This window comes from Lycium ferocissimum, chromosome 6, assembly GCF_029784015.1.
Source record: "Lycium ferocissimum isolate CSIRO_LF1 chromosome 6, AGI_CSIRO_Lferr_CH_V1, whole genome shotgun sequence".
In the NCBI taxonomy this organism is placed as follows: Eukaryota; Viridiplantae; Streptophyta; class Magnoliopsida; order Solanales; family Solanaceae; genus Lycium; species Lycium ferocissimum.
This window is the reverse complement of record NC_081347.1, coordinates 8124418-8142977: the sequence shown is the minus strand read 5'-3', so window position 1 is coordinate 8142977 and position 18560 is coordinate 8124418. Positions and strand designations below refer to the sequence as shown.

The 18560-nt window shown below is 33.8% G+C and overlaps 1 protein-coding gene across 2 annotated transcripts; it reads left to right on the top strand.

Annotated features, from left to right (window-relative positions):
- The first annotated feature begins 4354 nt into the window (after positions 1 to 4354).
- On the top strand, positions 4355 to 18549 carry LOC132059177 (protein GLUTELIN PRECURSOR ACCUMULATION 3). Of its 2 annotated transcripts, none has more exons than XM_059451705.1 (16): positions 4355 to 4466; positions 4542 to 4639; positions 6595 to 6733; positions 6861 to 6889; positions 7619 to 7715; positions 7801 to 7871; positions 7949 to 8056; positions 9446 to 9502; positions 10010 to 10101; positions 11403 to 11487; positions 13360 to 13512; positions 14059 to 14144; positions 15604 to 15771; positions 15856 to 15968; positions 17013 to 17103; positions 18263 to 18549. In XM_059451705.1, the coding sequence occupies exons 1-16, from the start codon at positions 4405 to 4407 to the stop codon at positions 18332 to 18334; spliced, it is 1521 nt and encodes a 506-aa protein (XP_059307688.1). In that variant the 5' UTR covers positions 4355 to 4404; the 3' UTR covers positions 18335 to 18549. The 2 variants fall into 2 exon arrangements, with proteins under 2 accessions (XP_059307688.1, XP_059307689.1); XM_059451706.1 differs by having other exon boundaries at positions 4377 to 4466; positions 7801 to 7856.
- The last annotated feature ends 11 nt before the right edge of the window (positions 18550 to 18560 follow it).

Here is an 18560-nt window from a genome sequence, read left to right as displayed (position 1 = left end):
TTCTTAAGTTGAGTGACCATATAAGGAATTGACTCCTATAAAGTATAAACACAAAATTTGTGATTGGTACAACGAATTGAACATGGTCTTTTTTTAGAATATAATTGAGGTAAGTATTAATAAGTGAAGGTTTGTGAGAAACAGTTGGATCCCAATTCCCTATTTTCACTTTTACTTTTGGGTACAATATTTTGATTTCTAGTGCTGTGATGTGGACAGTTCTTTATGTTATTGAGGGATCAGATACTGTTGGAAATAATAACTCAAAATTGTAGGAAATCAAAATTGGTTAGGATTTGATATTTTAATCCATGTCCAATTAGGATTTATAGTCAAATTAGTATAGGAATAGGTTTTCATGTTTTGAGTTAAAGTAGGTTTTATACTATTATAAATAGGGCTGCTGCTATTTATTTTATGGCGTGGAGATTGTAGAGAGCATTCAGAGATTCATAGAATTTATCAATAGAATATTTTCCTTCAAATTGGTATCAGAGCTACTACGATCATGGTAAAGAATTAAAGAGCTTCCGCTGCTGGCGAGCGGCTATAACCCATATATGCCGCCCGTCAGGCCAATGATTTTGTTGGCACACGCTGGCCAATAATATAGGCATGAGTAATAATCATGCTGACAATGATTGAAAAAAATATTGCAGGTTTCAAGAGGTGCAAACAAATTTGCACAAGAGGAAGGAATTGTGGCAACTTTTAAATTTTAACTTTTCACATGACATGTGGCAACTTTTAAATTTTAACTTTTCACATGACATGTTTAAAATTACAAGACTAAAGGACATTTTGGTACATAATGATCAAATTATATCTGGTCTTGTTTCCACCTTTCCAGTCATTCTCGATACAATTTTTAAATATTGGATTTTCCGTTAAAGACTAAAGGATATTTTGGTACATTCTACATATATTTAATTTAAGGCCACAAGATTCAAAAGTCTTCTTTACTTTCTTAAACTCCGTCAAGTCACAACCAAACTAACAAATTGAAATGGAAGGAGTAACATTTGGATGACAGAATGTTTCGTCTACTGTGTAATAAATAAAACATACTGCAGAATAGTTAATAAAACCGTTATCAAGTCGTAGTTGATATTAGTCGTAGTTGATTTTATTTTGGATTACAATGACCAAATAATTACTGATATTAGCATAATTTATTATAATGTCTTCTCTGTATCGTGATAAGGAGAAAGGTCAGTAATGTCCTCTTAAATTTTTAGTATTATAAAGCTAGAATTTTATCATAGAAATATGCACAGATATGCGAGTGCTAGAAAATGTCTTACAAGTGTTTCAAGATTGACCACTTCCTTGTTTACTGAAGGTCAAGATATAGACTATGCTTGAGACTTCTTAGGAAGCAATGAGATAAATGGAGCACACAGGATATATGTTGTCAATATTGACCCTTTTCACTTCTATCCAAATGTTCAACAACAGAGGTTAGACCACAAAGTGAGATCTGAAAAGGGTAGAGTGTAAATTGATTATACAGTCAAATCTCTCTATAATTGACATTCGTTATAACAATATTTCACTATAACGACCTGATTTTCTTCGGAACCGTTTTTTATGTTATATTTTACTTCTATAATAACATTAATAACAAGCAATAAAGAATCGTTATCTCATTATAAATAGACACTTTTTGTAAAATTAAAATTTAAATTTTCAATTATAAATGCATATGTTCCTTAGATTTTAATGTATTAAGATACGCTTCAAATATTGTGTAATAATATTTTGTAAGAAATATATTATCTATAAAATAAATTATTAAAATATTTATGATAATCATCATTAATGTCATGTACATAGTAAATTTCAAGTACGAATATCTAAAAATCTTCAATTATACTATTAAGTTCTTGGACAGCCTTCAAGGGAAAAAAATCTTGTTAATTCCATTTTTAGAAGAAAGTTTGAACAAAAATCTTCATTAATTCGGACGTTATATTATTTTACTAAGATTTACCTTTATCCCTAAATTTATGAAACATTTATCTACAATTTTTAATTAATTCTTACATCAAACTTAAAAATTTAAATTTTCAATTAATTTTAAACGCATATGTTCCTTAGATTTTAATTCTTTTATCGGTATGGTATAACTAGTTATGAATTTCTTAGTCTTTATTAGTCTTTTCAATTTTTAATTAATGAAATATGAAAATCAATTAGGATTTTAAAATTAACAAGTATTTTTGGTTTCATTTATACTAGCATAAAAGGTAAAAAAAAATAAGTTTTATTTCTTCACTTTAAACTTCTCCGTCACAAACGAAATAAAATCTAAACATTGAAATATTTATATATATATATATATATTGTTGCACATCTTTATCTATTTTAAGAAATCTTTATAATTTTAAATTTTCGATCTTTATTATCAAACACCTAAGATGTACATTATAGAGAGGTTTGATTGTATTGTTAACCAAAAAAAAAATATTAGAAAAAATTGATTATAAAAGAAAATAAGGGATGATTTCAGGGATTGTCGCTTAGTAACACTAATCTCCCTTGAGGTTTATAATATTACACGCAATTTCCCTATTTTGACTTTGTAACAACTTATTTAAAATATTTATCATTAATGTAAGAAAAATCACTTTTTCCCTAATTGCCCTTACCACTATACACTTTCATTTAGTAATTATTAGACATCATTTATTTAATTGTTTGTTTTTTATTTTAAGTTAATTATTAGTGCTTAGACAAAAATAAAAGAAAGTGTATGTACGTTCCAATAGTATACTACTACTTTATCTTCTTCACTCGTCAGCTGCACTTCTGCGTCACAAACGAAAATAGGCAGCCAAATGATTTGGGCAAAAAAAAAAAAAAAAAAAAAAATAATGTCTTCTGTAAAGACATTAAAAATTAAAACGACTTGAGTTTTGAGACTCAAGAAGTCATTTTCTTAAAACAACCATTGTACCACTTTGCATGCTATGGTTCATATATATGTGTGTGTTGTGCTGCTTTTTATCATCTTTATCTGTTATTTTAGTCCAAAAAGTTGTTTTAAAATCTTTATAATTTTAAAAGATCAATTTTTTTTAAAAAAATTTCATCTTTATTAACAAGAATTAAGATGTACAGTTATTAATAGCTCATTCAAGAAAAAGAAAATAGTGTAATAAAATATTTCATATGACTAATGCCATCAAATACCTTTATTTTTTTTTTAATAAACGACACATAAAAATGACGGAGGGAGTATATTATGGAACAGAAAGTGTTGCCTTCAACAAAAACAAAACACGAAAAAGCAAGTTTGTGTGGGGAGCCACAGGATATATTTTATCCTCCGCTCACTTTTACTTTTATTACATTAAAAATAAATTTTACTTTTAAAATGTTTATTTTAAGATATCATTTTTAAGAAAAGACAAACTTTTTTTTTCTTGTTTTACCCTTAACACTAATTACTCATTTTCAAATTATTCTTCAAGTCTAATGAAACTATACACCAATTATTATGGGTATTATCGTAAATACATATTTCATTTATTAAATGTTAAAGTACTATCTTTTGACAATCACGGCATTTGGCATGGGAGTTGTGGGACCAGATATTTAAAGAGCAAATAGTAGTAAAAAACGAACTTTTTTTCTTGTTTTACGTTAATTAAATCATTTGTTAAAAAAATGAGCAAAATCTGAAATACCCTCAGTGAATGGAGGGAATACTATCTTTTGACAATCACGACTGGCATGAGAGTTGTGGGCCCGATAGCTTTAACTGCTCAACCCAATGGCCAAGAGAAATAGTTGCAAAAAACAAGCCTCTTTATGTAATTAAAATCAATGTGTTCTATCTTTCATTCGTGATGTACAATAGGCTGCAACATACAAAAGGAATTAAATATCTGAAACACCCTCATAGCAGTTGGTTAACTGTAAGGACAGATATGGTAATTATAAAAAAGATTTTGTTTTTTCTGACTATCAAAGGAAAAGTACAACACCCAAAGAGTATTTGTACAAGCTAATAATGCTAAAATGAAATCCTAAAATGCCCCTGACCAAAGTTAAAATGTGAGATAGTAATGTCTAAAATGTTCTTTTCAAAATGACGGAACAAAAGAAATTTATAATTTTAGATCATGTCATGACTTAAAATATGAGTCCAAAATACGGTATCTTACACTTGCCCCGATTAGCAAGTCAAAGTCGGATTCGGATCCGGGTCAAAATGTCGGGTTAGGATCCAGTGGGAACATCTTCATTTTCTTTCGGTACATCTTCAGCTCATATGAATTCAGCTGATTGAACTTTACAAAAAAAAAAAAAAAAAAAAATCAGGTGAAACATTGGGATCCAGAACAAAAAAAAATTCAGCTGATTGAAAAAGGAAAAAAAAAAAAAGAAAAAGGAAAAATGCATTACTGGGTTAGAGCATCTTCTTTAGATTTCACTGGAACAATTCCACAACCTCGAAGGTAATTTTTTTTTTAATTTCAATTTGTATGTAGATTATTTGAATTTGAAGCTAAATTGGATAATTGTTGTTACAGTGGACATACTGCTGTGAACATTGGGAAATCGAAAGTAGTGGTGTTTGGAGGATTAGTTGACAAGAAGTTCCTTAATGACATCACTGTCTATGATATTGGTATCTCATTCTCTGCTAATCAACTAATGTCTTAATTCTCTCTTTACTTGACTTAAACTTAGTCATTAATTAGGTTCCGTATTTGTTGGCAATCTAAACAGTTTGATTATGAGATAATGGTGAAAAATAACTACTCCCTTTGTCTAATTTATCTGATACACTTTACTTTTTAGTCTTTCTAAAAAGAATGATATATTTATGTAACTCAGAACTTCTCCTTTTACCCTAAATGAAATTATTTGCAAGCACACAAATATCTATGGCTTGTTTTAGACTACAAGTTTTAAAAGTACTCTGTTATTTCTTAAACTCCGTGCCTAGTTAAACTATATTGGGACGGAGGGAGTATTACTTTTTTCTTTTTTTCTTTTCGAGAGTTTCACACCCCAGCTATCGGTTATTATCTTTTCCTACCTGAACTATCACCGTCTATTTCCTTGTCCTACCTAACTATCACCATCTATGTGTTAAAGCACACCTAGTTGAGTAGATGGTGATAGTTCAGGTAGGAAAAGGAAATAGATGGTGATAGTTGGCCTAATCAGCTTCGAGGTGTGTTTTAATAAATAAATGATGATATATCGGGTAGGAGGTAGGAAAAGGGAACAATAGGTTGGGGCGTGAAACTCAAGAAAAAGTGATAGTTTTAGTGTGTTTTTGACCATTAACTCTTTGATTAACATTTGTATGTCAATATTGCAATAAGTGATATTTAGAGGACCTATAATTTGTTTTCCTTAAGAATTTGCATTTCAGTGTCGGAGCAATTGTGAGATTTCGGGACCTTTTTGATGAAATAAGTAGTTCCATTTATGGCATCAATGCAAAGAGTACAAAGGGTAATGATTACAAATGAGAGTGTGCTAGCTTCAATATGTTACATAATATGCTAGGACCAAGGAGCTAACAAAATCCAAAAAATTATCAAGGGTATTTACCGGGGATAGTGTACCAACTAAATAGACACAAAAGACATCAGCTAGTGTTTAATTATCTCTTTATGTGAGTCAAACTTAGTGTTTTAAGCACGTCATTTTGAGCAAAGTTGGGTTTCGTATTGTTGAGAGTCTTTTCAGTTTGATTAACATTTGTATGTCAGTATTGGAACGAGTGATTTTAGAGAACCTATAGATAGTTTCTTTACGAATTTGTATTTCAGTGTTGGAGTAAGTGTGAGATTTCGTCAATGAGGTTCCAAACTTAGAAGAACTAGCAGGGATACTCAGTTGGAGCATTGGCTCATTACCCACTACTTACCTTGGTCTGCCACTAGCCGAAACATATAGCCTTTGTTGGTAACTTTGTTTTCCAGATCAACTCTCACAGCCAATTATCAACCATCTCATTTCGTGCGCATGAGAGTGTAGCCTGCGCTTACAGAATATATCGTTCATTTGTGTTTCCCTACTTTCATTTGTCAACTGCCTGCTAATTCAATGTGCATCTATCCAGTCTTGAAAGTAGGTTTAGTAGGTCTTCAAGTTCCCAATCTTGTTCAGAGATTTCGGAAACCTTTAGTTAGTTTGATTAGAAATTTCTATTTCATTGTGAATAAGTGTGAGATCTAGGGAATGTCTAATTAGTTTGATTAGAGATTTGTTTGTCATGTTAGAATAAGTTTGAATTTCGGAGAACATTTAGTTAGTTTGGCTAGAGATTTGTATTTCAGTGTAGGAAAAACTTTAACTTTTAGAGAACCTGTAGTTTTACCGAACCACTAATATTTCTTTCTAAGATGAATTATCGAGTAATTGAATGAAATGGGCGTGAATGGAGCGGAACAGACGTGTAGAATATTCAAATGGTCAATCCCAGCCAGTGTGGGATTGAGGCCTCTTTGATTGATATTTCCTCTGGTGACATTATTTAGCTTCTGGAAGCCAATATGTTTTCTGTGCATTGGATCACGGTCAGTTGTTTTTATATTCTAAATTCAAATGTCATTAATGTTTCAGAAAACAAATTGTGGTTTCAGCCAGACTGCACGGGCAGTGGTTCTGATGGCCAAGTTGGTCCTAGCCCACGAGCATTCCATGTTGCTGTTGCAATGGACTGTCATATGTTCATCTTTGGCGGGAGATCCGGCAGTAGAAGGTATGCAAATGCTGTGTAATTCGTATGTTACGTATTATAACTGTGGCTTCTGAACTACCTCATCCAACAAAAGAAAGAAAAAATTGTGCCTCAATTCCTTTAACTGGATTTCTGTCCTATTTTTCAGGTTAGGTGATTTTTGGGTTCTGGATACTGGTAAAGTTTGCTTTCTACCATGGCTATGTAAAGAAAAATGCATGAATATTTATTTCTTCTTTTCACCATCAGATGTTTTTTATTAGTCAAAATAATCTCACTGATAGCACACCAAGTTGTATCACTAAACAGTGCAGGTTTACATCAAACCTCCAAACTAAGCTTCTATCTATACAGCTCTTTTTTTTTTTTTTACCCCTCCCCCCAGGTGCTCCCCCCTTTGCTCCCTTGGAGGTGGAGGGTGCTTACCATCTGAGAAACCCCCTCTTGTCGATCTATACAGTATTGGATAATTGTTTTGCCCTAAAAAGTACCAATGATAAAAAAGGAGTTAAGTCATACATGGATTTTCAACCCCTTCCCTTTCCTTCGAAATCAGCCAAAAGATGCATAGAGTATTGACCTTCCACAGCTTCTTCCTAGTGTCCGTCTTCCTTAGCTCCAGTGCACCAAAGTTTCCTCCACAGCTCTCAGTAGTGTCTATGTGGTATCAAACACAGAGTACGTTAGCTGCATAACTCTGAGTAAAGCTGCAATGAAGCAGTATACAATCCATATCCTCACAAATCACTGTTTGCTTTGCATAAACAACATCAACTAACTATTACCGACTTCTCGAGTTATCCATCGTTCGTTTGGCGTTCTAAGCCATATACCATGTGAAGAAAGTATTTTCTCCCTCTCATCTGACTTCAGACTTGATTCTTTTTGTAATCTCTGTGGTGCTAGATATATGGCAATGGTCAGAGCTGACAAGTTTTGGTGACTTACCTTCTGCAAGAGATTTTGCAGCTGCTTCAGCCATTGGAAACAGTAAAATTGTAATGTAAGGTTACATCTTACTTTTGCAGGTGCTTATATGTCCTATCCTATCCGTCTTTTATTATTGTTTGGCCTTTCCATGCATGCAGGTTTGGTGGCTGGGATGGTAAAAAGTGGTTGTCAGATGTCTATATCTTGGACACATGTACTGTTTTTGATAGTAACTCTAGTCTTTCACTCTCCTTTTTCTCTGTTAGAAAACAATTTATCCATAACAGGTGGAATTATTTTGAACAGTGACTCTCGAGTGGAGGGAGCTATCTATTTTGGGAACTTTACCTCCGCCTAGATGTGGCCATACTGCTACTATGGTTGAGAAAAGATTGCTTGTCTATGGTGGTAGAGGTAAATATGGATGATAATTATGATTATTTTGTCTTGGAAATATCAGTCTCCTCTCTGTAATTTGCTCTTCAGCTATTTTCATACATTGTAAAGGTTTTATGCTGCTTTGAAGATCTTGATGTCTAGTACGTATTAGATTGAGCAATAGATAAATTTGATAATGGATTATTTTGAACGGACGAGATCCCTAAATGTATGAAGAAGGTATTCTAACTAAAGCTGTATCTAAATTTTGTATGTGAAGTTCAACCCTTCACCTTTTACTGCACAAGTATCTCTGTCTTTTCCGGACACGCCATGCACAACCCTTTGTTCTTTCTGTCCTTTCTCCCCTTTTATTACACGCTGGATTAGAACAGTTTATATCGATTAATAACTTTCTTGAGTAAACTTAGTCTCACTTATTGCAGAAGGGAAAATTTCAAGGTCACCTAGTATGGTGCACCTCACCTAGTATGGTGCATGAAATTAAGGATTTACACTCACACCTCTATGCTACATGCTAAGCAAATCTGTAGGAATGAAGCTCATAAAATGTTACTAAAGTAAATGATAGCTCAGAGGAGTGGTCTAGAAAGATCATAGATATAGCCAGGAATATTTATACAAGCCACCAAGGCTGATGAGTCTCAGTTACTTGAGATTGGAAGCTCCTGAGTGAATCTCCAGCCTTTTGTAACCACAATATTGCACTACTAATGAATGCATTAATCACTCAGATAAATTTCCTTACATACAGGACATGAAAGCCCTTTGAACTATTGGTGAGTTCTTTGTCTTATAACTCAGTCATTGTAGCTATCATACTGAAACACAAGTTCATCGTACTTCATGATAAGCTCATACGTTGCCTTCTACTTGATAATTTACTAGAAGGATGCTTTCTGAGTCCAAAACAAGATGGCATTGAAGTCACCAAACTGTAGCATAGTATTTTAAGTATGTGGATGGTAACCATAGTTCAAGCACATAAACGTTTTCTTCTGTTTCTCGCGGCAAAAAGGTTCTAGTTTTGTCTGTTTGGTAAAAAACTGATAAAATCATTCATCTTACTGAACAAACAAGGGAATTTGTCCTCATCCACTTGTACGGTGAACTTAATCTCTAGTATGGTCCTTTTGTAATGATGACTTAAAAGCACCCACACTCTGCTTTCAACTATTTCTTTCTTTTTGACAAACATCCTAACTTAATTGTTCAGTTATTTGTATTGGAAGGTATGTTTATCACAATTACATATGTTATTGATGCTTTTACTTTCTTTTTTTCCTTCCTTTTTGTAGGCCAAGAATGCATTGATATCTTTAATTGGTTTTACTTTCATCTATATGTGTTCAGATACTTGAATTCCTTTCTGAATATTTGCTCTTTAACTTTACTTTTGGGTAGGAGGAGGAGGGCCAATCATGGCTGACTTGTGGGCTTTGAAGGGCCTGATTGAAGAAGGTACTTTTTACTTTTGCCTTGAAGCTTCAATTTTGATCATTAGAGTTCTTTTTTGAGCAGTGATGTTTCCTTTCTCGAAATTATCTTCGGGTTTGTATTTAAGAGACAATGGGATTTAACTTCATCATGTTGCTTCTTGAAAAATGGCATGGCATGTTAATTCAGTTAATAGTTCATGTGGTTGTGCTTATCCAGCCTTTCAGAAATAGGAACAAATTGTCCCAGAAAATATGAGTTTGGCTGCCCTTGACCAAATACGTTAGTTAGTTCAACTTAAATTTCTATTTCATTTACCGCTCTCGGATAGTTAGTTGACATTCTTTTGGCACACACATATTTATATACATGTATGCACATGGCATTTTGTACCAATTTGTCTCCCGTGGTTAGTTTAACATGGTTTTATCCTTCCACTTCCTTTATTTCTTGACTTCTCCCTTGAAGCTTCTATGACTCTTCTGCTTTAGCACTTAACTATATAAATATTTCTGATTTTCTGGAAGGAAGAGAATGAAAGCCCTGGATGGACCCAACTGAAGATTCCAGGTCAAGCTCCGACAGCGCGTTGTGGACATACAGTGACATCCGGAGGACTCTATGTAAGTCCATTTCATGGTGAAAATTACTTTATGCAAAATCTATATGATTTAATAGTTGATATAACTTATAAGGGCATAGGAATGAGTTAACGCTGTTCTTGGGGTGTTGATGTTTATCAGCTGCGAAGTGTTTTACATCTAACATCTATCTTGTCAAAACCCTTGAAAAACTGTTTGTAGTGAAGACATATGCAATTTTTACTGGTATACCTTTGGGTTTCTTGGGGAGTATAATATCATTAGCACATAATACTCCCTCGGGGAAAGGATCCTAACTTTTTGCTTAACCCATTCCCTGTCATCTGGTAGTAACAATATAGGAGCCGAAATCTTTTGTGGTAGATCCGTTGTTGCCACGTTGAAGAGTTCGAAAGAAATGGTGGGGAATAATCCCACATTGCATCTGGTGGACGGAGTGGAAGGAAAGCAATAACAGAAGCTTTGAAGATAGGTCCAATTCGATTCACTTAGTTAAATGGAATTGTAGTGTATCTTTTTACTTTTGGGGTAAAGAGAAAGATGTAGAGGAAATAGATCTTGTAGATTTCTTAGGCTTTCTGTAAGTATTCTATTTCTTGTTCTTATCTCTCTCTTTTTTTTTTTAAATTTTTTATTTTTTAAGTTGATGGTTGCAAGCATAACCTAAATGCTGAGGAATACAACATTACCAGTTTCCAAAAAAAAAAAAAAAAAGAAAAAGGAATAATGGTGGTGAATAATATAAGTTCTGTAACTACTTCCCCCTCCACTCTCCTGTTACTTCTTTTTTGAAGTTGTTTCCCAGAGTTGTTTGTGCATATTGATGCATATAAAATCTGGAGTTGTTTCTACATATCTCTTCACCTAGAGGGCATAAGTGCATGCAAGTTCGAGTGCTCAATAGTCCCTGAAGCCCAAATTGGTAAATGCAAAATTGTGTCTATATCAGTAGTAATAATCATTGTAAATTATGTTAAAATTCTAGATGAACTTCCCCAGGGTGGACTTAAATCTTTTTTTGTATAAGGAAATTTGACACACATAAGGACCAATGTCACAAATGGTTGTGTAAAAAATAGTTTGAAGAGATTTTGGGGGTGGACTTAAATCTCTATGCAATTTCTGTTGCATTATATTGTGCACCTATGGTTATTTAATGATTATTACAATGCCACTTTATATGTTTTAGTTAATGTAATAATCTCCACTTTCCACTTGATATTGTCCATCAATTTAGCCCACTCAAACCTTTCCCTCCTTCCAGCAACAATTTTTTTTTTTTTTAAATTGAAAAAGCATACTGACCTACACTTTCTCTGCAGCTCCTGTTATTTGGAGGGCACGGAACTGGTGGTTGGTTGAGTCGGTATGATGTTTACTACAATGATTGTGTTGTTTTAGATAGGGGTAAGCGTGGTTGATCAATACTTTTTACAATTGCTATCACGCTCCATATACTGATACAGGCGTTACGACTTGTTCTGCATTCCAGCTTTTGGTTTTGTTCTCATGGTGGAGCTTATCTTACATTTTCATTCCATCATACTCCCTCCGTCCCATAATAAGTGTCACCTTAGCTAAAATAAAAAATAAAAAATTCCCATAATAAGTGTCACCTTAGGAAACCAAGACATAAATTGGCTAGTTTTTTCCAACTCTACCCTTAGAAAGTTAAAGTAACATCTAAATGATGATTGGATGGTATTGTTGGATTCCCAATGTCAAAAGGATTACTACTCATGCATGCTCTAATCGAGAGAAAAAGTAATTTATTTTTATTGTATTGTATAAGGGTAATTTAGTAAACTTCACATTGCATTATTGGTTTCTTAATATGCATATTTTTGGCTAAGGTGACACTTATTAGGAATAATTACTTGATGTAGCTTCTTATAAGACCTGTTTATTGATAATAACTACCCTTTTAGTTATTTATATTTAGTAACTAATTTACTTTTCTAATTTACCATCTATAGGTATATCGTAAATTATACACATTACATATTAAACAAATCCCTTAATAATAGGCATTGACTATTATTAAAATTGGTTCCATAATTTTAGCTTCTCTTTCCTTCTTCAACCATGATTCTCCTTCTCTCTTCCACTAAATCCTAAACCCTAACTTCTTCTCAACAACGGCTATCATTGTTAACTTCTTCTTTTCCACTAAACCCTAAGCCCTTAATTATTTTTGTTTTCATTGATTAATATGTATGTAATTTGTGTATTTGAACCAGTGATGCATATGTTTGCATGTTTTTGTGTATTTGAACCAGTGATTAACTGTTTATCGAATACACATACATTCAATTTTGTATATGAGTGTTTTATGTACTAGCGTATTTGAAACAGTGACGTATTTTGTTGTATGTATTTGTGTATTTGAAATAATGATCAACTGCGAATAAAATACACAGTCATTTAAATTCGTTTATGAATGTTGCTATGTATTTGTGTATTTGAACCAGTGATGCATATGTTTGCATGTATTTGTGTATTTGAACCAATGAGTGACCTATTTTGTTTGTATGTATTTGTGTATTTGAAATAGTGATGAACTACGAATCAAATATACAGTCATTTAAATTTGTTTATGAATGTTTGAATGTATTTGTGTATTTGAATTTTTCAATAAAAACTTAAATAGAATTGTTTTTTAAGTGTTTTGAAGTTACAAATCATGTATTTTTTGAATTACCGGTTGAATGATGTAGTCTCTGTTTTTGTGTTTCCTTCATTATTAATGTTTTTGAATTTTGAATTTAGTTACAAAAGAAGGGAAGTGAGAAGGAAAAATCATGGTTGGAGAAAAATGGAAGCTAAAATTATGGAACAAAATTTACCTTACTAAAAGAAGGGAAGAGAGAAAGATATTAAAAAAAGATATTATTCTGTCTATTAATAAACACCACCGTTAATGCCTAAATTTAAGGGATCTAGTTATTGTTTACAGATTAGTTATGTATTTGAAGACCTTCAAATACACGCGTCCAAATACATAAACTAATGAAATGGTAGCTACATATCGTAATATTGAAAAGGGTAGCTACTAATGGTAAGAACCTATAATAAGGTAGTTATTTCTGTAAGTACTCTTTATCTACATTAAAATATCTGGCAACACTGAAGATTTAACGAGATTAACAAATCTCTCTACAATTCGTTGGTCTAGATTTTATATAAGATGGAGGCACATAGTTAAATGACCTGAAAACCATTCGTGATTTTTGTAAATAATCGGCAAGACTATTTTGTTCTAACCTTTTCTGTTTCCAGTGTCTGTACAGTGGAAACGCCTACCAACTACTAATGAACCGCCAGTTGCACGAGCATACCACTCAATGACCTCAGTTGGATCACGATATTTGTTGTTTGGAGGGTTTGATGGAAAATCAACTTACGGCGATCTGTGGTGGTTAGTTCCAGAAGGTATCAAGTCCCATTCAAAGTACATGGATTTGTCTAATCTCTCATTGTTAAGTGGAGTTCTTCTTTTTCCAAAAACTTGCACTAACATTTCAATCAACTTAATGTGATTACTCCCTTAACGTATTTTTGTGTTCTTCATTCATTTTTTCCTCTGTTGTTTATATCTTACCTGTGTGATAAGATGCTATTGATCTGTAATTTTGTTAGATCATTTGGAAATTGATATCATAAGCTTGTTTTTATCTTCTCAACTTCCAAGTCTTCCTTAGAATTTTCACATAGCCCTGTTTGAGTTGGTCAGTAGTGTATGCAAATATGTTAGGAAAAAAGCTTCCATTTAAGCAACTCTCACTCATTTAAATGGTCCCAGAGTTGTACCAGTTTAACAATGTAACACAATTTAACCTCAGATAGTGTTAGTTCTGAGAATGCATGTCTTCGAGAAGTGAAGAATGTTCTTTTGTCTTATAGAGTTGTGTACACAACAGTTCCTTTCTTTCAATTAACCTCTTGTGTGTATGCTTTTTCTGAATGTATGATCTTTAGATGATCCAATTGCTAAGCGCGTGACGGCTTCTCCTCCCGAGGCTATCCATGAAAACCAGGATTCTTCAATGACAAGTATGGAGAAGGTATAGGGCCCTGAATTTTCATTTTTCATTTCTCCCCTCTCACTTCAAGTGTTAAAATGTGTCCATGTTAGGACAATATAACATTACATCTTGTTCCTTTTCGCTGTTATATGGAATGGAGCCTTAACATCTCTGCTGGATGATGTATCAAAGAGTTGGATATCAGATTTGACTCGTGGACTGAACTGATCAGTGGAGTCTGTGCATAGAGTTAAACATTAAGCAGTGATTACTGAATGATAGCCATGAAAAAGAGCCGTTTATCCCTATTTAGAAAATTTGAATCACTTGCACTTCGAAGGTGCTTTTGTGCCAACATGAATTGGCACGGTCACTCACTCGAGACAGATGGTCATTTACCACTCCCTTGGGTAGTCCCAATATACTTTGGTGACACACTAAGGACTCATGCATCCAGTTTTTTGAGATTTTTAATGGCATAAGAAGTTGATAATCATATTTGTAAAGCTTTTAAGAGGTGTCAAACTTGTCCTTTTTCTTGAAAAAAGAAGGTAAAATATTATGGAACTCTACCCTTTGGCTCTGAGTTGGAGTTTTGATCAGAAAGAAAGACAGGTCGAGTTGGTGTGGTAGAGAGATTTTTACTTTTTGGCTTCTTTATATTTCAGGATTAATGGTGTGTTTGGCATGGGGGTGGGAACTAGTGCTGTAAGGCTTGCAGAGTGGCTGCATGCCACCATGAGTTTGATTGATGATAAGATGGCCTCTTTTCAAATTTGAAAAGAAATTTTATCTACTGTGTTAGTTCTGAACGTTCTCTTCTCAACCATGTATTCATTCTTTCATAATTAATCACATTTACTCATTTTACCAAAAAATGAGGTGTCACAATTTTTTACTAGAAACTATTTTCCTTTTTTATTTTTATTTTTTTGATAAGTACTAAAAACTATTTTCCTAGAGTGAAGCAATGAGAGTACGACCTTTTATGGGGAGTGTTACAAAATCAAGATAGTTGTTATGGTACAATAAAGATATCCACATTTTGAGGATGACAAATCTAACCTTATTCATCTGGGGAAGAATATAAACAGATATCGGTCAGCTTGATTTTCCACAGAATTTATCTGATAACCTCAACGTTGTGGCACCTCAGCTTGGACCACTTTCTCAAGCTTCACTGCGTTTATCTAGCCAAGTGATTGCCAGACGATACCGTCTATATGCATGGATGTGCATGCAGGCTTCTTTTTAAAAAAATAAAATTCTGTTGATTTTCTTGAGTATGTATATGTATGTCAGAGAGAGACAGAGAGAGGGGATGATTTAGTGGATGCCAGTCGTTGAGGGTGCCAATTTTACCATAGCTGTATCTGTCAACCTAGTATTCCTCTTTATTGTGATTATGCTTTGATAGATATTTAGATGAGTGTGTTGATACTGCTTGTATGACAGATAAAGCATCTATCCTGGTTTAAATCTCCCTTACTATTGATAGGAGAGGCAAATGCAAGAAGATGCTGTGTCAGAGTTGCAGAAAAGGATAGGAGTTTCAGTATCCATCTCCAAATCCAATGAGAAGAAAATTGTAGATGAGTTGGAAGATACAGAATTATTAGAATTGGCTTCTAAATTCATTGGAGAGGGAGCTCTCAGTAATAAGGAGGTTATGGTTTTTTTACTCAGTATATGTTATGCCATATGTAAATTCTTTGCAATTTCTTAATCTGGAATTGTTTGATTGCTGAAGGCTGTACAAGCACTTCGGGACCATTGGTCAAAGTCCTCACCGAAGTCAATTCAATTAAAAGAGCTTAGCGCATTACTTTGTGACTACCAGCGCATGATTACCCGCCTTCAAAAGTAAGATCCCTGTCTTGTACATTTTTGTTTTGTGTTTACATCTAGTTAAGTTCTGGTGTTCTTATGAGTGAAGAAGAATTTGCATCTGGAAAAGACGATCAAGTTTGACAACTTTTGTGAGTGGTGAAAGGAAGGAATTTCACTTAAGGCTTTTGCATTGGTTGTTTATAATACTTCCTCCATCTGGACTTGTGTGGGATTGTGGCATACTTTCCTTTTTAGTTTGTCCCAAGTAGAATGTCATACTTCCAAAAATTTAGCTTTGAATTTCCAATTTTACTTTTAAACTCCATACCCAGTCAAACACTGCCACATAAATTGAAACGGTGGGAGTAGTATTTTAGCACCGAACTGAGATGCTTCACCTGTGCATAAGTGTTGAAAAAATAAACCAGATTCATGTCAAGTACATAATTACTTAGTTCATGTATTAGTAAATTAATGAGGATATGATTTTGTTCATGAATTAGTAAAAATAAAAAGTCTAGGATTAAATTAAACCAAACATGTATTACACTAGGTGCATGCTAGAAAAGTTATATAAATACTTAGGTATTATAGCTATTTTATTTAAGCAAGTTGAGTAATTATTACATCACTTATCTTCAAAAAAAATATATGAGAGATTGAAAACTCTCCATGATTTTTGAAATTTTTGTGTGTCCTGCTGGCGTGAGACTAAACATTGTGGCGTTATGCCATAGGTTTTTGGATGTGATGATGAACTTTTAGAATCTCCTTTCAACGAGTGGAAAATAAGTGTATTGGCTTGGTGCTGACTTTATCAATGTTTGTCAGGATTAAGTTATTCATTGATTTCAAATAATATTTATATCATACTTGCTATCAAATCTTAGAACAATTTTGTTATTCAACTACTTAGTCCATTTTTTCCTTTGTGAATGTGTTGTTACCACACAAGTTTAAAGGAACAAATCTCCTCCCGAAAAGGAAAGGCAAAAGAAAATGGAGGGGGAGGGAGTACCTCGACTGAAATGTGGTTCACCTTCTTACTGTATAAATTCTGATCATTTGATGATGTAGGGAAAAACTTGAATCATTCTTGCAATCCATGAATCCTGGACCTCTGGGGAAAGAGACTTACAGATTCTATCATATCAGGAATGTTAGTCAGGTATGAGTTCTTCAAGGTTCTATTTGTTAGTCTTGATGTTATTTACATCTGAAAACTTGGTTGGTTCACTTCTTTATCATCTCTCATGACATTGCTCAAGTGTCCCTGGTGCTTAATATTCTGATTTGTTGAGGGCTGCACCTAGCTTCAGCACAGTCTAAGAACTTCGATCTTTTTTGCTCTTCTTAAAGCTTAAGTGAATTCGTATCAATGTGGTTCGTTACCATGTTTGCTCAAAATTAGTGACGTAACAATTCTGAAATTAACCTAGAAAGGCTCTGTGGTGTTGTATTCGTTATTACCACAAACCATGTCTTTAGTATTATCAACTCTGTTAGTGTAATGTTTACATAATCTGTCTCTAGTTTGTATAAACAATGTGTAGCTGTCTACCAAAATTTGTACATAACGTTATTTAAAACCTGTCCACTTTAAATGGTGAGTCTCGGTACTGCAAATCTTACGGAGTTGCAGCATCTGAATTTCACCAGAATTGGGTGTATTCTTTGAACCCGTCTCTATCCCTATATCTTCATCTCTCCTATCTCCTAAAAAAAAAAGAGCAGCCCCGTGCACCAAGCATCCCGTGTTAGCAGGGTCTGGGGAAGGGCTGCACCCCAAGGGGTGTGACGTAGACAGCCTAACCTAGTGCAAGCATTAGTGGATACTTCCATGGCTCGAACCCGTGACCTATAGGTCACACGGAGACATCTCTCCTCTCTCCTCTATTAAATATTCCCCCTTCGTCCTATCTTCCCCTGCTCACAGTTGTGAGCCCATAAGCCATCATACGTGAAAGTAATAACTATGCTTCAGTCCCTGTGATTATATGGTCATTGGGCCTCGACTCTAAAAGCTAGCTCATGAGGAGAGGATTGTTTAAGGAGATCACAATCCATTCTCTCAACCAATGGGGGACTTGACAGAACCAGACAAGTCGGGGTGGCTATATGAATCCTAGGTGAACTTGTTTTTCCGTTTAAATTCATCTCACGCCACCATAGCCCACAAGACATCATGCATTTGTTTATATCTACTGCTAATCTCTTTTTGCTAACTCCACTTTTATCACCTTTTTGTTTTAGTAGTAATGATTCTTTTAGTGTTTGCTCCTTTTGATGCGTCAGTTTTGAGTTAAATTTTATTTTGTGATCTCCAGTTGCGTATGGATGATATCTCACATCTGCTGGCTGAGTACAAACAAGTCCTCCTCGATATAGGAACAAGCTAAAAAGATCAAGTTCGATATCTTATATTTCATCATGAGCTTATCTTCATGATTAATTGTACTACTGTTTGTCCACCCTTATGAATTAGCTAGGACATGCAAAATCTTGAATGTATAAACTTCCTAGTTTTCTGGCAGTTTTCAAAAGTCTTTTTATAGTGACTTCTATACTTTTAACTGGTTGAGAATACATACTTTTGCATACAGCATTTCTGTCACTTGGAGCTGT

What these genes read in the sequence shown, in the direction of transcription:
- LOC132059177 (XM_059451705.1), top strand. Translation starts at nt 4,405, where the DNA reads ATGCATTACTGGGTTAGAGCATCTTCTTTAGATTTCACTGGAACAATT. An exon ending in ACAATTCCACAACCTCGAAG is followed by an intron (nt 4,467 to 4,541) that starts GTAATTTTTTTT and finishes TTGTTGTTACAG; the next exon opens with TGGACATACTGCTGTGAACA. An exon ending in TTGTGTTGTTTTAGATAGGG is followed by an intron (nt 11,488 to 13,359) that starts GTAAGCGTGGTT and finishes TTCTGTTTCCAG; the next exon opens with TGTCTGTACAGTGGAAACGC.